Source organism: Dunckerocampus dactyliophorus, chromosome 21 (assembly GCF_027744805.1).
Source record: "Dunckerocampus dactyliophorus isolate RoL2022-P2 chromosome 21, RoL_Ddac_1.1, whole genome shotgun sequence".
Taxonomy (NCBI): Eukaryota; Metazoa; Chordata; class Actinopteri; order Syngnathiformes; family Syngnathidae; genus Dunckerocampus; species Dunckerocampus dactyliophorus.
This window is the reverse complement of record NC_072839.1, coordinates 15,017,264-15,035,458: the sequence shown is the minus strand read 5'-3', so window position 1 is coordinate 15,035,458 and position 18,195 is coordinate 15,017,264. Positions and strand designations below refer to the sequence as shown.

The following is an 18,195-nucleotide window of genomic DNA, read 5'->3' as shown; positions in this document are numbered from 1 at the left end:
CACGATGTTTATGCGGACAAGGTTGAACTTTCTTTTGCAGAAGCATCTTTTGCTTCTCTGATTCTTTTTGTGTGGGATGTGTAGCGGCTGATAGAGTGTGCATGTGTGTGCATGCGCTGGCGTTGAATAAAAGATGAGCATCCTGAAAGTTGTTCCCATAAGGCGAGTGGATGAAAATGTCAAGCTAGCTTTTAAGGTCAGTGTTTGTGTGGAAGGCGTCGTCGACCCCCGCCTGTCTGCTCCTGCGTCGTCTTATGCAACGGCGCCTCGCACGGGAACAACTTTTTCCCAGTCAAACACTCGCGATCTTCCTCTTGTTGCCGTGTAAGCTCTGAGTCTGCCCACTCATACGACCTGGCCGCCACTCAGAGGAGGCGACTGTTAGCATGCCAGCTAATGTCAGCGTTGTGTGAGCGACTTGTTCACTTTTTTTTTCTTGCAGACAACTTCTACAAGGTGGAAGGAGCAAAGGATGCTTTAATCTGCGGGAACAGCAGTGACGCAGGGTGAGTCTTTCCCTTCATGACCACGCCCCCTTGTTCAGGTGTGAGGTTGTGGGAGGAGCCAAATTCTGCGATGTGATTCCTTAACTGTTTGAAGAGCTGATCACTTCCTAGCTGACTCTCTCGTAAGTTCATTTTGTGTTTTTCAAAATGAGTGTGGCGCCGCGGGGTCATGTGACACACGTCAGGAAGGACGAGTATCTGTGCTGACTGTTGACGCTGAGAGCGGCAAGCTGACACTGTGAATGACACCGCTATCACAACATCATGCATGTGTGTGTGTGTGCGTGCGCTAGCCTCCAGCAAGCCGACCGCGCCGTGTGAAAGCATCTCGGGATGCTAACACGTAGCTCACAGGTGAATGCTAGCCCGCTACGCGATGGTTGGGAAACGCATGGAGGTTCAGGTGAGGTGAAGCAGAAAGGAGGATGTTTGGAAGAGAAGTGGCCAGGAAGATGAACGAGGAAGGAGTGAGGAGAGCGCAATAGGAGGAGAGAAGGAGGGAAGGAAAGAGGATGACGGCTGCGGGGCATCAGTAGAGAAAATTAAAGACACGTGAATGGAGATGAAGGAGGCAACATGAAGCCAACGTGGAGGTGAAGAAGAGTGGAGCAGATGGCAGAAAGTGGAGTGCCAAGAGAAAGGGACAAAGATGACAAAAACAGATGGACACAACAAAATGAAAGGAAAGGGCAGAATGAGGAGCGCAGGATGAAATCAAGAAAGAGAGAAAAAGATGGAGTGACCACAGAACTCAAATTTGCCCTCTTGTGGCCAGGTGATGGCATGAGTAAAGCTGCACCTGCATCCTGTGGTAGTAACCATGGCAACAGAGGCCAGCAATGGTTACAACTTCTTCCACGTGTTGAAAAAGTGTTGATCTGGACCTTCATGCTGGTCGGTGGCGCTCTGCAAATTGTTGTGCGGCGTGGACAGAAGTAGAGCGTGCACGAGCGCCACTGACAGTGACGATGATCTCACCGCTGCTGGCTTCCTGAGGCGAGCTGCGCACGCATGAGGATGCTCTGACCGCCCCGAGGGCAAAGGTCACTGAGCTAACCCGCTCCGACATACGCTCTGACACGCTGCGAGTTGCACAAGCCGCCAGAGGACTGACACTTCGTTAGCTGATTGGCTGAGCTTTGGCTAATCATGATTACAGAACAAGCAGGACGTGAAGGGCCTGTACAATCATAGACGGTTCAACAAATGAGTACAGGTCACGAGACCCGCCCTTTGCTGCCACCTTTTCTGTTGACATGCCAAGCACATTGCAAAAATGTGCCTCGTTAGCGGCGCTAATTAGCGGCCTTCATTAGGGGCATCGTTTCACATTCAACATGTGAGGTCACGGCAGAACTGAAAATGCTTGAGAGGGATGATTATTATATTTTTAACAAGCCGAACCATGTTCTAGAATGTCACCTTCATGTGAACGCAAGCAGCTGGAATTCTTGTCTTTAACAAGCATAAGCAGCGTAAGGCGGCCTGGTGGCTGTGCTTTGGAATGAAGGAGCAAGACTACCAGTGTGGACTCATGGTTGTCCTTCCCTGCACTAGTCGGAGGAACCCGAGAGGACTTGAATGTGGTGTGACCCAGCTTCCTCTCAGAAGCACGGTGCTGTCATCAGCGCAGTTAGGGAGAAATATGGCCGACCCGACTCAGGGGAAATAGCTGCCGAGGGGGGCTGATTTTCCTGGAACACACTGCGTTGTACTGCTGATATTCATCATTCCATTAGCCGCCTTCCCTGCTGGTGGTCCCCATGTCGATGTGTTTATGTGTTTGTGTGTTTGCACGTGTGTGCACACGTGTGTGTTTATAAAGTTTCCCAGCACGCACTTGTGTCTTATAAATGGTTAAAACATTATGTTAAAAGCTGCCAGATCAATAACTCCAACTCCAATAAGCAAAACATTCTTCTAAATGGCTGTTGATTTCTGCGGGTGTGCGCATGTGCTTGTGCACTCGGGCTCGTGCATGAGCGGCGTGTGTATTGGACGTGTGTGTGCTGTGAGCGCCGCAGGAGGCTGGGAATGTGACGGCTGTTCAATGTTCAGCCAAATACACCAAAGAGGCTTCCACCTCCCAAACGGCTGCTCCATGGGGGGATATGTGTGTGTGTATGTTTGCGTGTGTGCATGTGCGTGCGTGCGTGCGTGCGTGCGTGCGTGTGTGTGTGTGTGTGTGTGTGTGTGTGTGTGTGTGTGTGTGCAGGTAGTTTAAAAAAAAATATATATATATATATATATATACAGTTTTAAGCATAGAGGCATAATGTAAAGTAAGCATAAAGATCCAAGGATATTTAGCATCATTTTCTGGACAGCAAACCTGCTAACATTTTTATTATTAAATTTAATAAAATATTATTAAATTGAACATGTACAGTTAAAAATCAGTGATGAACATAAATAAATAAATAAATAAATATATATTTATATTATATTATTTATGATTAGTATCATATTTCTATATTTCAGTATTTATCGTGATTAGTTGATCTGGCCCATGAATTTATTTTCATTAGCATCCTTCTGAGTGGCTTTGCTTTGCTGACTCCCAATCCAAGTGTTCATTCACTGTTAAAAGTTCTGACCCGATTTCAGCTCTTTCGTGGCCGCCTCAAGGTCCGGCTGGAGGCGTTGTGACCTGCGCAAATTTTTGATTGCAGCCAATCACCTTGCACAATGATTGACAGCAAGGCGGCCTTGTCCTTGGCAGTGCCTTGGTAGCGGCGCCATTAAATCACATGCTAATGCCAGCCAGCGCCATGTCACAAAATGCTGCTTTGATCCTTTGGGTCACTTGACGCTCAGACTAAAAGAGTTAAAGTGAGGACAAAGACGTAGAAAAAAAATCAGAGGCCATACTTTGACCTTTTCTAGCCGTGGACATACAACCCCCTCACCATGTCGGCCATCTTGAACATGACCTCGTTGTGTATGTCATCGGTTATGACGAACCGAACAACCCGTCCACAGACACGCACACACAGCACAGAGCATCACGGGTAAGCAAAGGACACATAAGATAAGGTTGCAGCTCGTCTCACTCAGGAAAAACAAATCTAATTTCCCGCCCAATTGTGAACCCTTAAACGATTTAACTCTGAAACTGAAAACCTTAAGTGGCATCACGACTCATTTCGACCGAATCATAAAAATCTTTGGAGCCCTTCAGCAGACATTTTTCCCCTCACAAATGTAACAAATATGGACACCAAAGTGCACCAAGATATGGGGTTTGAGTGTGGTGTGAAAAAGCCTATCAAACACCTTTTGATGGACATCTGACCTCGAAAACATCCCCGCAGACACACGCCAAAATCTTCTAAAAAGTCTAGTGCAAGTTTCAGATCACTTGTGTCCACATGGTGTATTTACGGCGCAACATGTGGACTAAACCATCATGCTAATAAAAAATTTGCACTTAGCTGTCAGAGTGGCAGGAACATCAGTGTGTGTACGTGTGTGCCGGCATGTGTGTGTGTGTGTACGTGTGTGCCGGCGTGTGTGTGTGTGTGTGTGTGTGTGTGTCAGGTCGCTTTAGATGTTCCAACAATAACACATTTGAGACGACTCTGTTATCAATGTGACCAAAAGTGACGATCAAAGTGGCACTCGGGCGTTAGCGATCAAAGCTCCGCCAGCCTCGCGCACAGCTCTGATGCTAACGAGCGGCTGACCCCGCCCCCGCCATGCTGGAGCAGCTATTTCAGGAGCTGCTGTGTCACTCGCGAGACATTAAACAGAAGTGAGGCTGCACTCGGCACTCGCTCTGACCTTCACGGTGGCCTCTTTTAACCTTCAGCAGGGATGACCCTTGACCTATGTGCCCAGCTCTGGTTTCTCTTGGGGATTCATAACCTCTGACCTCTGCAAAGCTGCTGAGCTGGGAGGCATCAGCATTTAAAAGTGGAGCTGACTTGAGGGTCACTTCTGTAGCAGCCATGCTAAGGTTAGCATGATAGCTTTGTCTGTGATTTTATACGGCTGACACTTCAGACGTCACCTTTATCATCAATTAACATTGGGAAGATAAACTGTTTTCAAACACACACACACACACACAGTTCTCTCAACAGAGGTGGCACCAAACAATCTCCCTCGGCAACAAGCACTGGGATACGGTTGCTATGGTGACGCTAAGTACTGGCTTCCTCCCAGGCCTCAGTTTACCTGAATGTTATAATTGAAGGTGTGTGCTTTGTTTGTCTGTGCGTGTGCATGTGTGTGTGTGTGTGTGTGTGTGCATGTGTTCCCCTGCCATTCCATTTTGTTTCCTATCACACACGCACACACACACACACACACACGGAATGAATCCCAGAATAAGCTCAACATGCTTGGTTTTGAGTCCATCTGTCATTTGTCTGTCTGTCTTTGTTTCACAAAGTTTAGACACAATTTATGAACGCAATCATCAGCTTCTGAACTTTGATCTCACATTCTTTTCCTTACACACACTCCACAATTATTGGATCGCACACACACACACGTGGTCCATAAAGTCCATCAGGCTTGATTCATTGTTGAAAGCATTGATCCTCTTTTAATTTTACACACCCGCTTTAACAGAATGTGCGTGTGTGTGTGTGTGTGTGTGAGACAATCAGAGGTCCCCTCTAGTGGGAATGGGTGGGGGGGCCTGAAGTGGCGTCCCTCCATTAACGCAGGCTGAGGTGTATGTGAGAGATAACTGCTGGCTCTCGCACTCTCACACTTCACACACACACACACACACACGCACGCACACACGACACACCCTATTGTCTGCTTTTTCCAGAGCTCACACACTCTTCATGTTGTCCTCGAGGTCCTAAAGCGCACAAACACACACTGAGTGGAGCCGTCAGACACACTCACATGCCACCATGTTGACTCACTTGTATGAGATGGATGGACAGTAGGGGGTGACGTGTGTGTGTGTGTGTGTATGTGAGACGGCATGGCCTTGCTCAGGCTGGGTGTCAGTCTAACCGCCCTGAAGATGACTGTTGATAAGTCACATTGTGTATGTGTGCGCCACTTTTCCCCCTCATCAGTGTACACGTTGTTTGTATTATCAGCGCAATGAGCTCATCGCGTGCACGTTAGCATTCTATTAACATCGATTGCTGTTGCTGTAATGTTTGTATCAGCAGCTCCTTGCTCTCTATGAAAGTACATTTCCATTGATTGCATTGCCTTTAATGTTGTTCAGCTTTTTATTATCGCATTAAGTATGACTTGTTGTTACCGTAATGCCAAAACAAGAGGGGCCTCAGCATTATTTTTGTCTCGCTCTGATTGGCTTCATAACAGGCAAAGCAGACACTTAGTACTTTGGTAAAAATATTACATAGAGGGCGTTGAAGCCGCTCGGGTCGCCTCAGTGGGCTTGTGATTTTTGAGTCGCCGGTTTGAACCCTCACATGCAGTATAGCTTGGCGACTCACGTTTCCTCTTCCTACTCTTCTCTCAAAGTCGATGTTCTCATGTGGTGTAAACATTCGTCATTCTCTTAGCCGCCGGGTCACATCATGTTCCTGATGTTGCCGTGCTGGTTCTGGTTCTGATGGATGGTCATTTGTGTCACTGTCTGTGCTCCAGTGGATCAGCTGTGGCCGCGTGGGCTGCAAATGGATGTGATGGGATATGAATGTGGAATATCAATTATGATGAACGCCGTCCTCCCTGCCCCGTGTTGTGTGTTCCGTCCTCGGTTGTGACACGTGTAGGCGGATCCTGGTCGCCCGGTGCTAACGAGCCTAACGAGGAAGCAGAGCTGCTGTTTGTGTCAGGAGAAGATGGAGTGAGGGATGCAGGCCCACTTCCTGTGTTGTACTCTTATCAGTTGCATAACATCCTCTTGTTTACTTTGTTTCATCTCATCACTCATCAAGTGTTTTTTCATGTCGCAGAAAGTGTCCAGATGGTTTTGAGTGCCTGAAGGCGGGACGGAACCCCAACTATGGCTACACCAGTTTTGACACTTTTGGCTGGGCTTTCCTCTCACTGTTCCGCCTGATGACACAAGACTACTGGGAGAACCTCTACCACCAGGTACCGTTAGCATCTCCAGCCCCGTGCTCGACACTGACGCAGACTTGTGTTGTGTTTTTGCAGACGCTGCGCTCAGCCGGTAAGACCTACATGGTGTTCTTTGTGGTGGTCATCTTCCTGGGCTCCTTCTATCTGGTCAACCTCATCCTGGCTGTGGTCGCCATGGCGTACGAGGAGCAGAACCAGGCCACCATTGCCGAGGCCTGCCAGAAGGAGCGCGAGTTCCAGCTTGCAGTGGAGCGTCTGAAGAAAGAGCAACAGGTGGCGCTGCATCATTACCTCACCCACTTCCTGCTGGATGTCTTTACTTCATGTTAACTCCTCCCACCAGGTGGCGGCGCAGAAAGCCCTCGACGCGGACTCCATCATGTCACCAGAAGTGTCACCCTTTGGACCCCCGCTGGACATCATTGAGGAGCGGAGGCGGAGTCAGGCGCTGGTGGGAGTGGCTGACGTGGAGGCAAACCTATCGGAGGAGAAGCTACTGCAGGTGGACGTGACAGAAGCCGGGAAGGTGAGTTTGTTTCGAGCTACTATTTCGTGAAGAAGGTGGTGCTGAGTGACGTCTCCCCCTGTGGGACAGTGAAAGAAAGGCAGCTTAAAAGCGCGCAGCTGGCATCCATGTCCACTTCTTTTTTTAACACACTCTGTTGTTGTAAGACATCAGGAAGTAACATCTGCTCGCCCACCTCCCCCTCTTTGCCAGCCCCTCCACCCTCTGCTGGCTCGATCCTTCTCCACCAGAACTCGCAGGAGCAGTCAGGTGTCGTCCATCTTCAACTTCCGTCTAAGGAGCCGTGGCTCAGAGGCAGAGATGGCGGACGACGAGTACAGTGTTCCCGGCGATGTGATTGAGGGCGTCGGGGGACGGACGTACAGTGGCGGGACCTTCAGTGGCATTCTGCCACACCCGTGGCCCAAACGACGACCCAGCACCTACAGCACCACCAGCAGGAGCTCACAGGTACTTGCACACGTTTGTTTGATACAGTCCACCACATAACATCCTAATAGGGTAATAACAAGTTGTGTGTGTGTGTGCGTGTGTGTGCTCTCAGGTATTTTATCCCACTCTGAACATCAACGGCAAGCTTTTTGTTGCCATGGACCACAACGGGGTCTCGCCACCACCACTCCAGGGGCAGCTGCCTGCTTGCACCATGGAGAAGGTCAAGGAGGAGAGTGTGAGTGCTGCATGTGTGTGTGTGTGTGTGTGTGTGTGTGTGTGTGTGTGCTTGTCACAGTGGAAACAATGGTGGAGACTGCAACCATCCAACACCCAGACATGTGAATCATGAATCAGCACTTTGCATACCTGCAGCATGATATCATGAGCTAAACACACACACACATGTTCCAGCTCAGATAACAGCACACACATACAAGCACAGTAGTTTGTGTTGTCAAAGGCTAAAAGAGCTGCTTGAAGCTGATGTTGGACAGTCAACATGACCCCCCACCCCCAAAGGATGAGGTGTTACACCTAAAATGTCTTCAGAAGTCCAAGAAGTTTTGGTGCCAATGAGTCGCATCGCTCAGAGCTGAGCTGGAGGAAGGAATGATGACTGTGGTTGCCACGGAAATGTTGCCATAGCGACCCACAGCTGCTAACTGGAGGCAAATTAGAGCACAACTGGCGGTCGTCGGCGCTTGCAAGCCTCCCTGACGGCGGCCTGGCAGACAGACAGGACGGAGGCGTTACCGTGGGAGGCGACCTTCAGGCCGTTGCGTCATGTCACACTGGAGAGGCCGTGAGCAGGAAGTGTTACGCAACCACACCTGAACGCTTCGCCTCAAATTTTTTAAAAATTGGAATCAAAACAACAATCTTTCACATAACAGTGAAGTCTTTTGTGTTGGATCTCTTTATATTGTGTACCTAATCAAGTGGTAGAAGTGTACACACACAATCACACACACACTTTCAGCAGTGATTTCTCTGAATCATTGAAGAACAGTCATCACCTGCTTATCTGTTTCCTGAGTGAAACACACACACACGCACATAAACAAAGATTTATGTCGGGTCAAACGGGTCGAATGTGTTTGTGTGCGCGGTGTTATCACCACAGTAACAGAAGATGGCAGCTCATGAATGTAGCCTGGCGGTGTGCATGTATGTTGTAAGTGTCGTGCACATGTGTCAAGTCAGTGTGCATGTGTTGTGCGTGACCATGTCAGTGTGGCCCCTTGCAGGTTCCCACCTCCACCACAGAGCTCAGCACCGTGCTGCTTCCTCAGCCTTCATCCACGCACGGCTCTGAGCAGCGGGGGAGGGCGTTGAGTGCCGCCAGCCACCTCACGGACGCCATGGAGGGTGAGCACCACTACAGAACTCACCCTTTTCTAACTACTGTGTTTGGGAATGACATTATGACCGCTCTTTCTCTGCAACTGGGCCCATCAGAACTGGAGGAGGCCCACAAGAAATGTCACCCGTGCTGGTATGTTTTCGCCCACCGTCACCTGGTGTGGGAGTGCTCCCCCTCCTGGCTGAAGCTGAAGCGACTGGTGAAGATCATGGTGATGGACCCCTTCCTGGACCTGGCCATCACAGTGTGTATCGTCCTCAACACACTCTTCATGGCCATGGAACACTACCCCATGACTGACGAATTCAACGGCATGCTGAGCATCGGAAACCTGGTAGGGACTCTCACTGATGGATGTTCAGTGAGTGACACAGCTGGTGCGACTGATGCCACGTTGGCTGATTGCATGCTTGATGCAATATGTTAATTGCTTTACCTGAGGTGTGAAAGGCCCACCAGCCAGAGTGTTCACACCTGCTCAAGCCCACACACACACACACACACACACACACACACAGTTTGGCAGTTCTGCTCAGCTTAGTCTGAGTGCAAAAAAGAGTCAGTAAAGTTGGTCATTACCTAAACGATGGCCTAGTGGTTTGTATGTCGGCCTCACAGTCGGGAGATTGAGGGTTTGAATCTCCATTGGGGCTTCTCTGTGTGGATTTTGCATGTTCCCCCTGCGCATGCATAGGTATTCCCTCGGTACCTCCCGCATCCCAAAACCATTAGGTTATTAGGCTAATTGGAGACTCTAAATTGTGCTCTGTGATTGTGATTGACAGGGTGTCCCCCACCTCTTGCCCGAAGTCAGCTAGGATAGGCTCTATCTCAGCCGTGACCCTAATTAGGACAAGCGCTATAGAAAATGAATGTTTTTAAACCAGAGTCCTTGTCATCCAGGGTTGTCATATATTTGATATGTGAACATGTGATAGCGTGTAGCATGTAGCATGAGCATGTATTACACAACAACTTTTATTGACTCTGATTGTGTCAGCACAGTCATGCCCTAACATGATCCCCCAAGCGCGCGCACACACACACACACACACACACAGACGGGCTGAAAGGCGAGCTAAAGGCAATGCAAACATCTGTGAGGATTACAGGATTTATCCCGTTAACAATTTAGCAGCGCCGCTCTTTCAGTCCTGGCACCATTACTCAGCTTTTTTCCTCTCAGACCTGAATGGCTTGAAAGTTTGCAGCGTTTACAGAAGAAGAAGAAGAAGAAGTAGCAGCGTGTTGACACTGCACTGTGCACATCATATCATGTGACCTTATGTGACAGCAGCAAGTTAACGACTGTGTCGCTCTCCTTTGAGATGCGTGGTGTGGATGTGAACACAACAACAAGCTGAGTACATTAAATGAACCTTTAAGTCTTGCTAGCGAGCTTTTCATTTTGCTTCCTTGCTTGGAGACATTTTAAAAACACAGTACATGTGTAGTGTACTCTAAGTGGTCAACTCATTCATGCTGTGATGATGAAGATGATGTCGCCATGGAAACAAAGTTACTCAGTTCATTCACACACTGATGACGCAGCATCAAAACCAACCGGAGCTTCCCTATTTCACCTGCTCTAATAAACAGAACTTTTGCCATCCGGTTTCTTGCTTAAGTTCTTCTCCACCCGCCAGGTGTTCTCAGGAATCTTCACGGCAGAGATGGTTCTGAAGATTATCGCTCTGGATCCGTACTACTACTTTCAGACGGGCTGGAACATCTTCGACAGCATCATCGTGTGCCTCAGCCTCATGGAGCTCGGCCTGTCCGACGTGGAGGGCCTCAGCGTGCTGCGCTCCTTTCGTCTGGTGAAGCCCGCTCTCCGCCATGATGCTTTCACAGTGGAAGCCATCAAACTCATGGCCCATGCTCTGTTTCTGTCGCTCTTTCTCTCTCAGCTGCGTGTTTTCAAGCTGGCTCGCTCATGGCCCACCCTCAACACCCTCATCAAGATCATTGGGAACTCCATGGGTGCTCTGGGCAACCTCACGCTGGTCCTCGCCATCATCGTCTTCATCTTTGCCGTAGTTGGAATGCAGCTCTTTGGAAAGAACTACCAGGTGACCTCTGACCCGTTGGCCTTCATGTCTCATGCATAAAGGCGGCATATAGTGACATCCTTCCTCCCGCTTCTCCCTCAGGACTGCGTGTGCAAGATCTCCAAAGACTGCAATCTTCCTCGCTGGCATATGAAGGACTTCTTCCACTCCTTCCTCATCGTCTTCAGGGTGCTGTGCGGCGAGTGGATTGAGACCATGTGGGACTGCATGGAGGTCGCAGGTCAGCCGCTGTGCATCCTCGTCTTCATGCTGGTCATGGTCATCGGAAACCTGGTGGTGAGTGACCTATGAACCCACCACCACCCCTTCCCCTTAGCTCAGCTCCAAGACATTTTAGGCAGGGTTCTTCATCACGTGCACACACACACACCCCAGCTCATCTTCCTCCACATGAAGAGAAGAGAGGAAAGATGTCTTTTGATAACAAGCTGTCCTATCATCTTCCTCTGTACACAAACACACACAGTAGCTCAGCTTACTGTGAAATTTACCCCATGAAGCTGTCACATGTCTGCACTTCCATCATTGTATCAAAGTGTGTGTGTGCGAAGGTGTGTGTCTCCATTGTAGGGGCTCAAAGCAGATGGGGGGGCGCTAATCAAACACACACTTATTCTTCTCCTGTCAGCAGCAGCAACTCTATCTCCTCCTGCAGGGGACGTGCTGACCTGACTGGATGAATATGTGCGGCACAAGTGTGTGTGTGTGTGTGTGTGTGTGTTCAGCTGCCGCGGGTGAGCAGATGTTTAGTTTGCTGTTTCTCGTTATGACAAACGAGCAGGTGAATGTGTTTCCCTGAGCCAGCACTTCACCTGCTGAGCACCTGCCTCGAGACGCTTCCTAGCGCGGCCGCTGCTTTCCTCTTCCTTCCCGCCTCCTCTCCTCCGCACCTCTCTCGCTCTTGTTACAAACGGTCTTTCACTCCGTCCCTTACGCTGCAATCCATTTTCCCAGGGGGGGCTTTGCTCACGGTGGTTTGTTGTGATGAGAAGGAACACCAAAAACCGATCACGTTATTGCTCATTTCTGTGTTTGTGTGTGTGTGAGACTACCTGAGGTGAACTTTATTAAGTTCATACCGAGAGGTTTGTTCAAATCTCACAAACATACGGTATCTGACAAAAGTGTGTACAGACCTCACATGTCAGTAAGCATTATATTCTTCTTTCTGTTCTTCTCAAGGGAAAATACTATAGAAACTCTTAAGTACATCCAGGTATACTTCCTATCATATCATCCATTGAGAAGATAAACTGGAATAAAAATGCTTGCTTCGATATGACGAGTGAGTGTACTCGCTTTAGTCAACCATCTTCCTTGGGGGAGGTAACGCACTCGCCCACATGCGATTGTGGTGTGGCATTTGTATGTTGGCTTCCTGTTTGTTTATTGACGTCGTTCCCACGTTTAAACGCTGCTGTCCAGTCTGTGGAGGGGGGCCATAGGTGGTGGAGCAAGGTCATTGGCGGAGCAGCGGACCAATTGACCTATTGGTGTCTCCCTCAACCCCTGTCCAATGGCACCTCAGTACTTTGGGTCATTAATAGCTGACATGTGACAGCAAGACACGACTCTCCAAAACACACACTGACACCAGTGGATTGCATCAATACACACATACACACACACCCACACACACACACACACGCAGGTCACAGATATTGACCCACTGGCCCAATTTGCTTTTACACAAGCAGGATTGGAAGTGTCTGGATGTTGGTTGTTTCATAACACATTTGCTTCTCACTACGTATTGTGTTGTTGTGAAGGTGACACACATGCACACAGTTCACAACTTGTCACTTTGGGTCACACCTGCGTTCACATTTATGTGCTGAAGTAGCTGTGAGCATCCTGGTGACTTTTAAAGATGGCTGCACCTCTCTCTCACACACACACACACACACACACACACACACACTATGGAGATAAATGGGGAAATTTAACAATCAATGAATCAGTAGTTGTTTTTAATATTAGTGTAAATATATTAAATATATTATATTAAAAATTATATATTATATTAAATATATTATAGTATCAATAGTGCCTCTGCTGGCTGCAGCCAAGTATTGCACTCCAGTTGTCTTCAACGGCCTTTAATCAACAATAATTTCCTCACAATGGATCATGTGCGTGACCGTGAGGCGTGTTTCGCCCACAGCTATTGAACCTCTTCCTGGCGCTGCTCCTCAGCAGCTTCAGCTCTGACAACCTGTCAGCGCCTGATGACGACGGCGAGATGAACAACCTGCACATCGCCATCCACCGAATAACCAGAGGCCTGGGCTGGTGCCGCACACAGGTGTGCACATGTGCGCCTACTCGCTACATGCTCTCGCTCACCTCTTTGTGTTCCGTGCAGGTGGTGGACTTCTTCAACGGAAACCTTAAGCGGCGCCGCCAGAAGCGAAAGGAGGCCAAAGCCATGATGAAGCTCAAACGTCTGAGCAGCATCCACACAGAGGCAAACGGCGCCATCATAGGTACCGCACCCTTGTCTGACGCCGAGCTACACCTACATGCCGCGCTCCTGAACCACATGAATTTTCCAGGCCGCCACGTGGAGAAGTACGTGGTGTCGGAGGACGACAGCTACATGACCAACCCGAACCTGACCATCAGTGTTCCCATCGCCCCCGGAGAGTCAGATGTGGAGTTCCCCGACGAGGACGAGGAGGAGGATGACGAGGAGGTGGGCCATGACGACCAGAGCGAGGACTCGGAGGAAGAGGAGGGAGACCAGCAGGAGGTAGGGTTCTACAGCTTGCACACACACACACGCATGCATGCACGCATACACGCACACGCACGGACAGGAGGAGGCTTTAAGCAAAGCATTATGTTCCAGCATTTTCTGCAACATTGTGTGTGTGCATGTGCATGATGTCAGCAGCAGGACATCCCTCTTTGCATCTAACTTGAAACGACAGATTTGTGTCGTGGCTTGTGTGTGTGTGTGTGTGTGTGTGTGTGTGTGTGCGCGCACGCGCTGACTCAGTTGATTATCATGGGTCATCTTTAATCATCTCATGCACCTGCTCTCAGTTGACTTCCAACTTCCTGGATGGAAGTTCCACTCCTTCTGATATGGCAAAGGCAGTGAACCCTCGGCCAATCAAATGACAGGTTAAAGGTCACGTCACTTTTACCATGTTAAAATGAAGCAATGCTGTCTTGGCGACAATTGAGATTTGTGTTTGTATCTGAAGCGTTTGAGGCTGAGTATATTTTAAAGTACTTATGCGAGAGTAAGTGCAGACCGCCAGGTGTGTTTGGAGGACCGGACCTCTGTTGCCCCCTCCCTCAGTCTGCAGCAGGCTACTTTTGACCTCAGTAGAGTGCAGGTGTTCTCTGCAGAGACAGGTGGCAGGACATGCTTTGATTTGTCTCGTCTGACGTGAGACATCAAAAATGTTCTCCATCCTTCAAACATCACGGTCCATGTAGGCCTTCAGGCAGACACACACGTGAACACAAGTCTTGTTGTGATCCACATCACGTGTGTGCAACATGTGATGGTGTCATGTTGTCAGCAGAAAGACGACATCAGCCTGTCGGAGGGCAGCACGGTTGACCTGAGGAAGCCCGGAGAGGAGGAAGACGAGTACTCGGAGATGGCCGAAGAGGCGATGGACCCCGAGAACTGCTTCCCCGACAGTAAGCACCGCCCGCTCGCACAGGAACACACATGTGACATACACGTGACATGTGAGCTAGCGATGCTGGTAGCATGTTGTGGTCATGTGATCAAAGACAATGAATGAGGTGTATTCTGGTTGTGTTTGTTGTTTAGTCAGCTAGTTAGTCATGACGCAAATGGCTGACTAGTGTGGCGTCATTAACCAGCGGCCCCTCCCCCACTCGCCCCAATACCTTCATCATGAGATTTATGGTTCTGATCCAGGTGAAAGCAGCACCTGGCTTCCCTCCTGACTCAGCGGGTCCAGAGGACGTTTGTCTTCACGGTGACCACACTCACGCTTCTGATTTCACACGTTACACTTGTGCTTGCATTTTTTTATTTGGTCCACTTGGTTCAGCGGTACTGTGAAGGCCAAGAGGCTCAGACAGAATCGGGCCATCCAGCTGGGAACGCCACATAGGATGAATCCACATTTTTAGCTGCAGTGACTCTCTTGGTGCAAAAACCACGAATAATGCACACAACTCTTAGCTAAGCTTCTTCATGCTCATCATTTGTTGATGTAATCTGTGAGGAATATTTGGACCCAGTCCTCGGTTCCTCTCGCCACCTCTTTGGTCCCGCAAATACTTTTTAGAAGAAAACAGATGTCGTCGTGTGGCACGGCGCCACCTGCTGGCACCACTGGGTCTGCATCCTGGCTCAGTCTCCCAGCCCGTCACACAGCATCAGTGGCGGCAGCACGCTGACTCAGCACTGGTTCCCCGGTACCGAGGGAGCCTCTCTGAGTGGACCAGCTGCTCACGTAAACCAAAAAAAAACAAGCGCGCCATCTGGCTGTGATTTTGTGGGCGTGGCCAATCCAATGCCATTTTTGAAAACATGCACATTTTTGTCTGATTCTTTTCCCGGAAAATATAATTATTTTATTTTAATAATTTTTTATGTTATGTTCCTTTATTAATTAACATAAATTATTCTATTTTCTGCTATATAACAATACTATAAAATATTAAACATTCAATATTAGTGTTATTTTGTATTTATTACAATTAGTTTATGTAGTCAAAATATTTAGTGATGTATTAATTTTGTTTAATAAAAGAAAATAACAATAATAAACAAAACAATAAAATAACATGTAATAAAAACTAAAAATTATATTTATTTGGACAAATTTGTCACATCAACACGAGACATTTAATGTATTACTTTGCAAAGTGCATCAAGCAATTTGTGTGTGTGTGTGTGTGTGTGTGTGTGTGTGTGTGTGTATGTCAGGCCATCTGGAGCTTACAGAGGCCTCTACACTTGGCAGGACGTCCAGCTGCCGCCGGCTTGCTCACTGCGTGCACTGCTTGGTCTGTGCTGGTGCAGTTAGGAGAGCACACGCGATGTTCATCATCATCATCAGTAGAGACATTATGAACACTTCAAATAGTAGAAGCAGTACATGTATGTAGTTGTCCACAGTCTGCCATGAAGACAAAACAGGTTAGCTGATCAATGTGTGTGTGTGTGTGTGATGGCCTTAAGTGCGATGCCGCTAATTATTCACATCGGAGACAGAAAGGTCAGCTGAGCGGGAAAATCCCAGCAAGTGTTCAGCAAGCTTTCAGATAAGTGAAGGTCACCGTGTTGTTTTTCTACTGGTGATGAAGAGCGGCACACTCGCCGCCAGCGTCACGCCGCACTCTGCTGAGCTCTGCTTATTTGATGCAAGTTGGCACTTTTCTCCGTTCCTCCGCTCCTCGTGAACCCTTGTGTTTGGTGCCGTCTCTTCTTCACCAGAACAAAAGTTTATTGCTCGGTTTGCGTCATGACTAAATATGTCAAGCTGTCAGTCAGCTGCCAGGGCGACAACCCTTCTTAACAATGCTAAGATAAGACCTAAGCTAATGTTGACGTTGACAGAGTGATTCACCGTTGGCGTCCTGGTTATGTCGCTATTATCTTTGCCAACACACGTGCACACCTTAAGCCACACACATGCAGAAAGATCAAATGTATTTGCTCGCATGCAAAGTGAAGGACCCACTGAACCTTGGTGACACACACACACACACACACTCATGCAGTGCCAGCATCGTTAGATTATCTGCTTCATTAGGCGTCTAAATGCCACCTCTTTGGCTTAATGTGACGCCGCACACACCATCAAGAGGGAATGTGTGTGTGTGTGTGTGTGTGTGTGTGTGTGTGTTTGTGTGTGTGTGTGTGTGTGTGTGATTTTTTTTTTTTTCCCGTACTCAGATGGAAGCATGCCACAGTGCCCATGAGCGACACACATGGTTCACTCACGTTCAAACTGGACCATCGTTCTGAATGAAAAGCAGTGGACAGCATGCTGTGTGTTGCACACGGTGCGTTTAGGTGTCGCACAGTCGGGCTCAGTCACATTGCAGGGGGATCGATCAACGGCTTTTTCTGAGTGGCGCTCGATGGCGCTCGATGCGCCGAACGAAGAAGGCGTCATCGGTGTGTTGATTTAATGAAGCATTTAGAGCTGCGTTCAATACGGGCGGAGGAAGGGGATTTCTGTCACACACAACAAGTGTGCTGATTGAGTGCTGGATCTTTAAATCACTGAGGCCAATTAGTAACCATGGCAACAGAGCACATTAATTAAAGTAGCAATCAGCGGGAAAGTGTGTGCCACAGGAAGCCTTCAGTGATGCCAAAAATGTTGCTGGTAACCATGGCAACTAGGCAGCCATGTTGGAAGTCTCAAATGTCAGTACACATCAAGATGTAAACTATGTACACTGCGTACTTAGTTACTGAGAGTGCGGTGTCGTGCTGTCCCAGATGGATTACTGTCATGACGATGGTGCCCAACTTCTCAGTGTGAACATACGCACTCAAAATGCTAAGAGTGTAATTATAGAAGTGCGTTAATTGAGATTTCATGAGGATTAGTTTGTTTAAAATCTTTGTCTCATCACCAGGAGTAATCTGTTTCTCTGCCTCCATGCAGTGTGTGTCTCCAGGTTCCAGTGTTGCGACGTGGACACGACGGCGGGTCTCGGGCAGGTGTGGTGGAGGATGAGGAAGACGTGCTATCAGATTGTGGAGCACAGCTGGTTTGAGACCTTCATCATCTTCATGATCCTCCTCAGCTCGGGCGCGCTGGTCAGACTTGAGGCCGACTCGCTTCAGAGCATGTGGGACTTGTTGGTGATGTCGTCTCTGTCTCCTACCCCCCTCGCAGGCCTTTGAGGATATCTACATTGAGCAGAGGAAGGTGGTCAAGGTGGTGCTGGAATACGCTGACAAGATCTTCACGTACATCTTCATCTTGGAGATGATGCTCAAGTGGTTGGCGTACGGTTTCAAGAAGTACTTTACCAACTACTGGTGTTGGCTGGACTTCCTCATTGTTGACGTAAGTTGCAGCCACCGCTCGCCAACTTCTAATTGACCGGCGCCAAGTGTCTCGTCTCTCCGTCTCCTGCAGGTGTCGCTGGTCAGCTTGGTGGCCAACACGCTGGGTTATTCGGACTTTGCCGCCATCAAGTCACTGCGAACGCTGCGTGCACTTCGACCCCTCAGAGCGCTCTCCAGGTTCGAAGGCATGAGGGTAAGGCATGAGGCATGCAGGTCGGACACAGACA

General features: G+C 48.8%; 1 protein-coding gene across 4 annotated transcripts in view; it reads left to right on the top strand.

The window, feature by feature from the left end:
* The window catches only part of LOC129173787 (sodium channel protein type 4 subunit alpha B-like), a 50,845-nt gene that overhangs the window by 25,773 nt on the left and 6,877 nt on the right, over positions 1 to 18,195 (top strand). For 2 of the 4 annotated variants that reach the window (XM_054764911.1, XM_054764910.1), the window contains exons 10-26: positions 443 to 506; positions 6,410 to 6,551; positions 6,615 to 6,812; positions 6,883 to 7,065; positions 7,258 to 7,515; positions 7,610 to 7,735; positions 8,748 to 8,868; positions 8,959 to 9,197; positions 10,510 to 10,683; positions 10,774 to 10,935; positions 11,017 to 11,211; positions 13,100 to 13,240; positions 13,301 to 13,687; positions 14,475 to 14,595; positions 17,559 to 17,713; positions 17,793 to 17,966; positions 18,039 to 18,161. In XM_054764911.1, the coding sequence (XP_054620886.1) occupies positions 443 to 506; positions 6,410 to 6,551; positions 6,615 to 6,812; positions 6,883 to 7,065; positions 7,258 to 7,515; positions 7,610 to 7,735; positions 8,748 to 8,868; positions 8,959 to 9,197; positions 10,510 to 10,683; positions 10,774 to 10,935; positions 11,017 to 11,211; positions 13,100 to 13,240; positions 13,301 to 13,687; positions 14,475 to 14,595; positions 17,559 to 17,713; positions 17,793 to 17,966; positions 18,039 to 18,161 (2,963 nt within the window). Of the gene's footprint in view, positions 1 to 442; positions 507 to 6,409; positions 6,552 to 6,614; positions 6,813 to 6,882; positions 7,066 to 7,257; positions 7,516 to 7,609; positions 7,736 to 8,747; positions 8,869 to 8,958; positions 9,198 to 10,509; positions 10,684 to 10,773; positions 10,936 to 11,016; positions 11,212 to 13,099; positions 13,241 to 13,300; positions 13,688 to 14,471; positions 14,596 to 17,558; positions 17,714 to 17,792; positions 17,967 to 18,038; positions 18,162 to 18,195 lie in introns of all 4 variants that reach the window. The other 2 variants (XM_054764913.1, XM_054764912.1) reach the window with 2 other exon arrangements.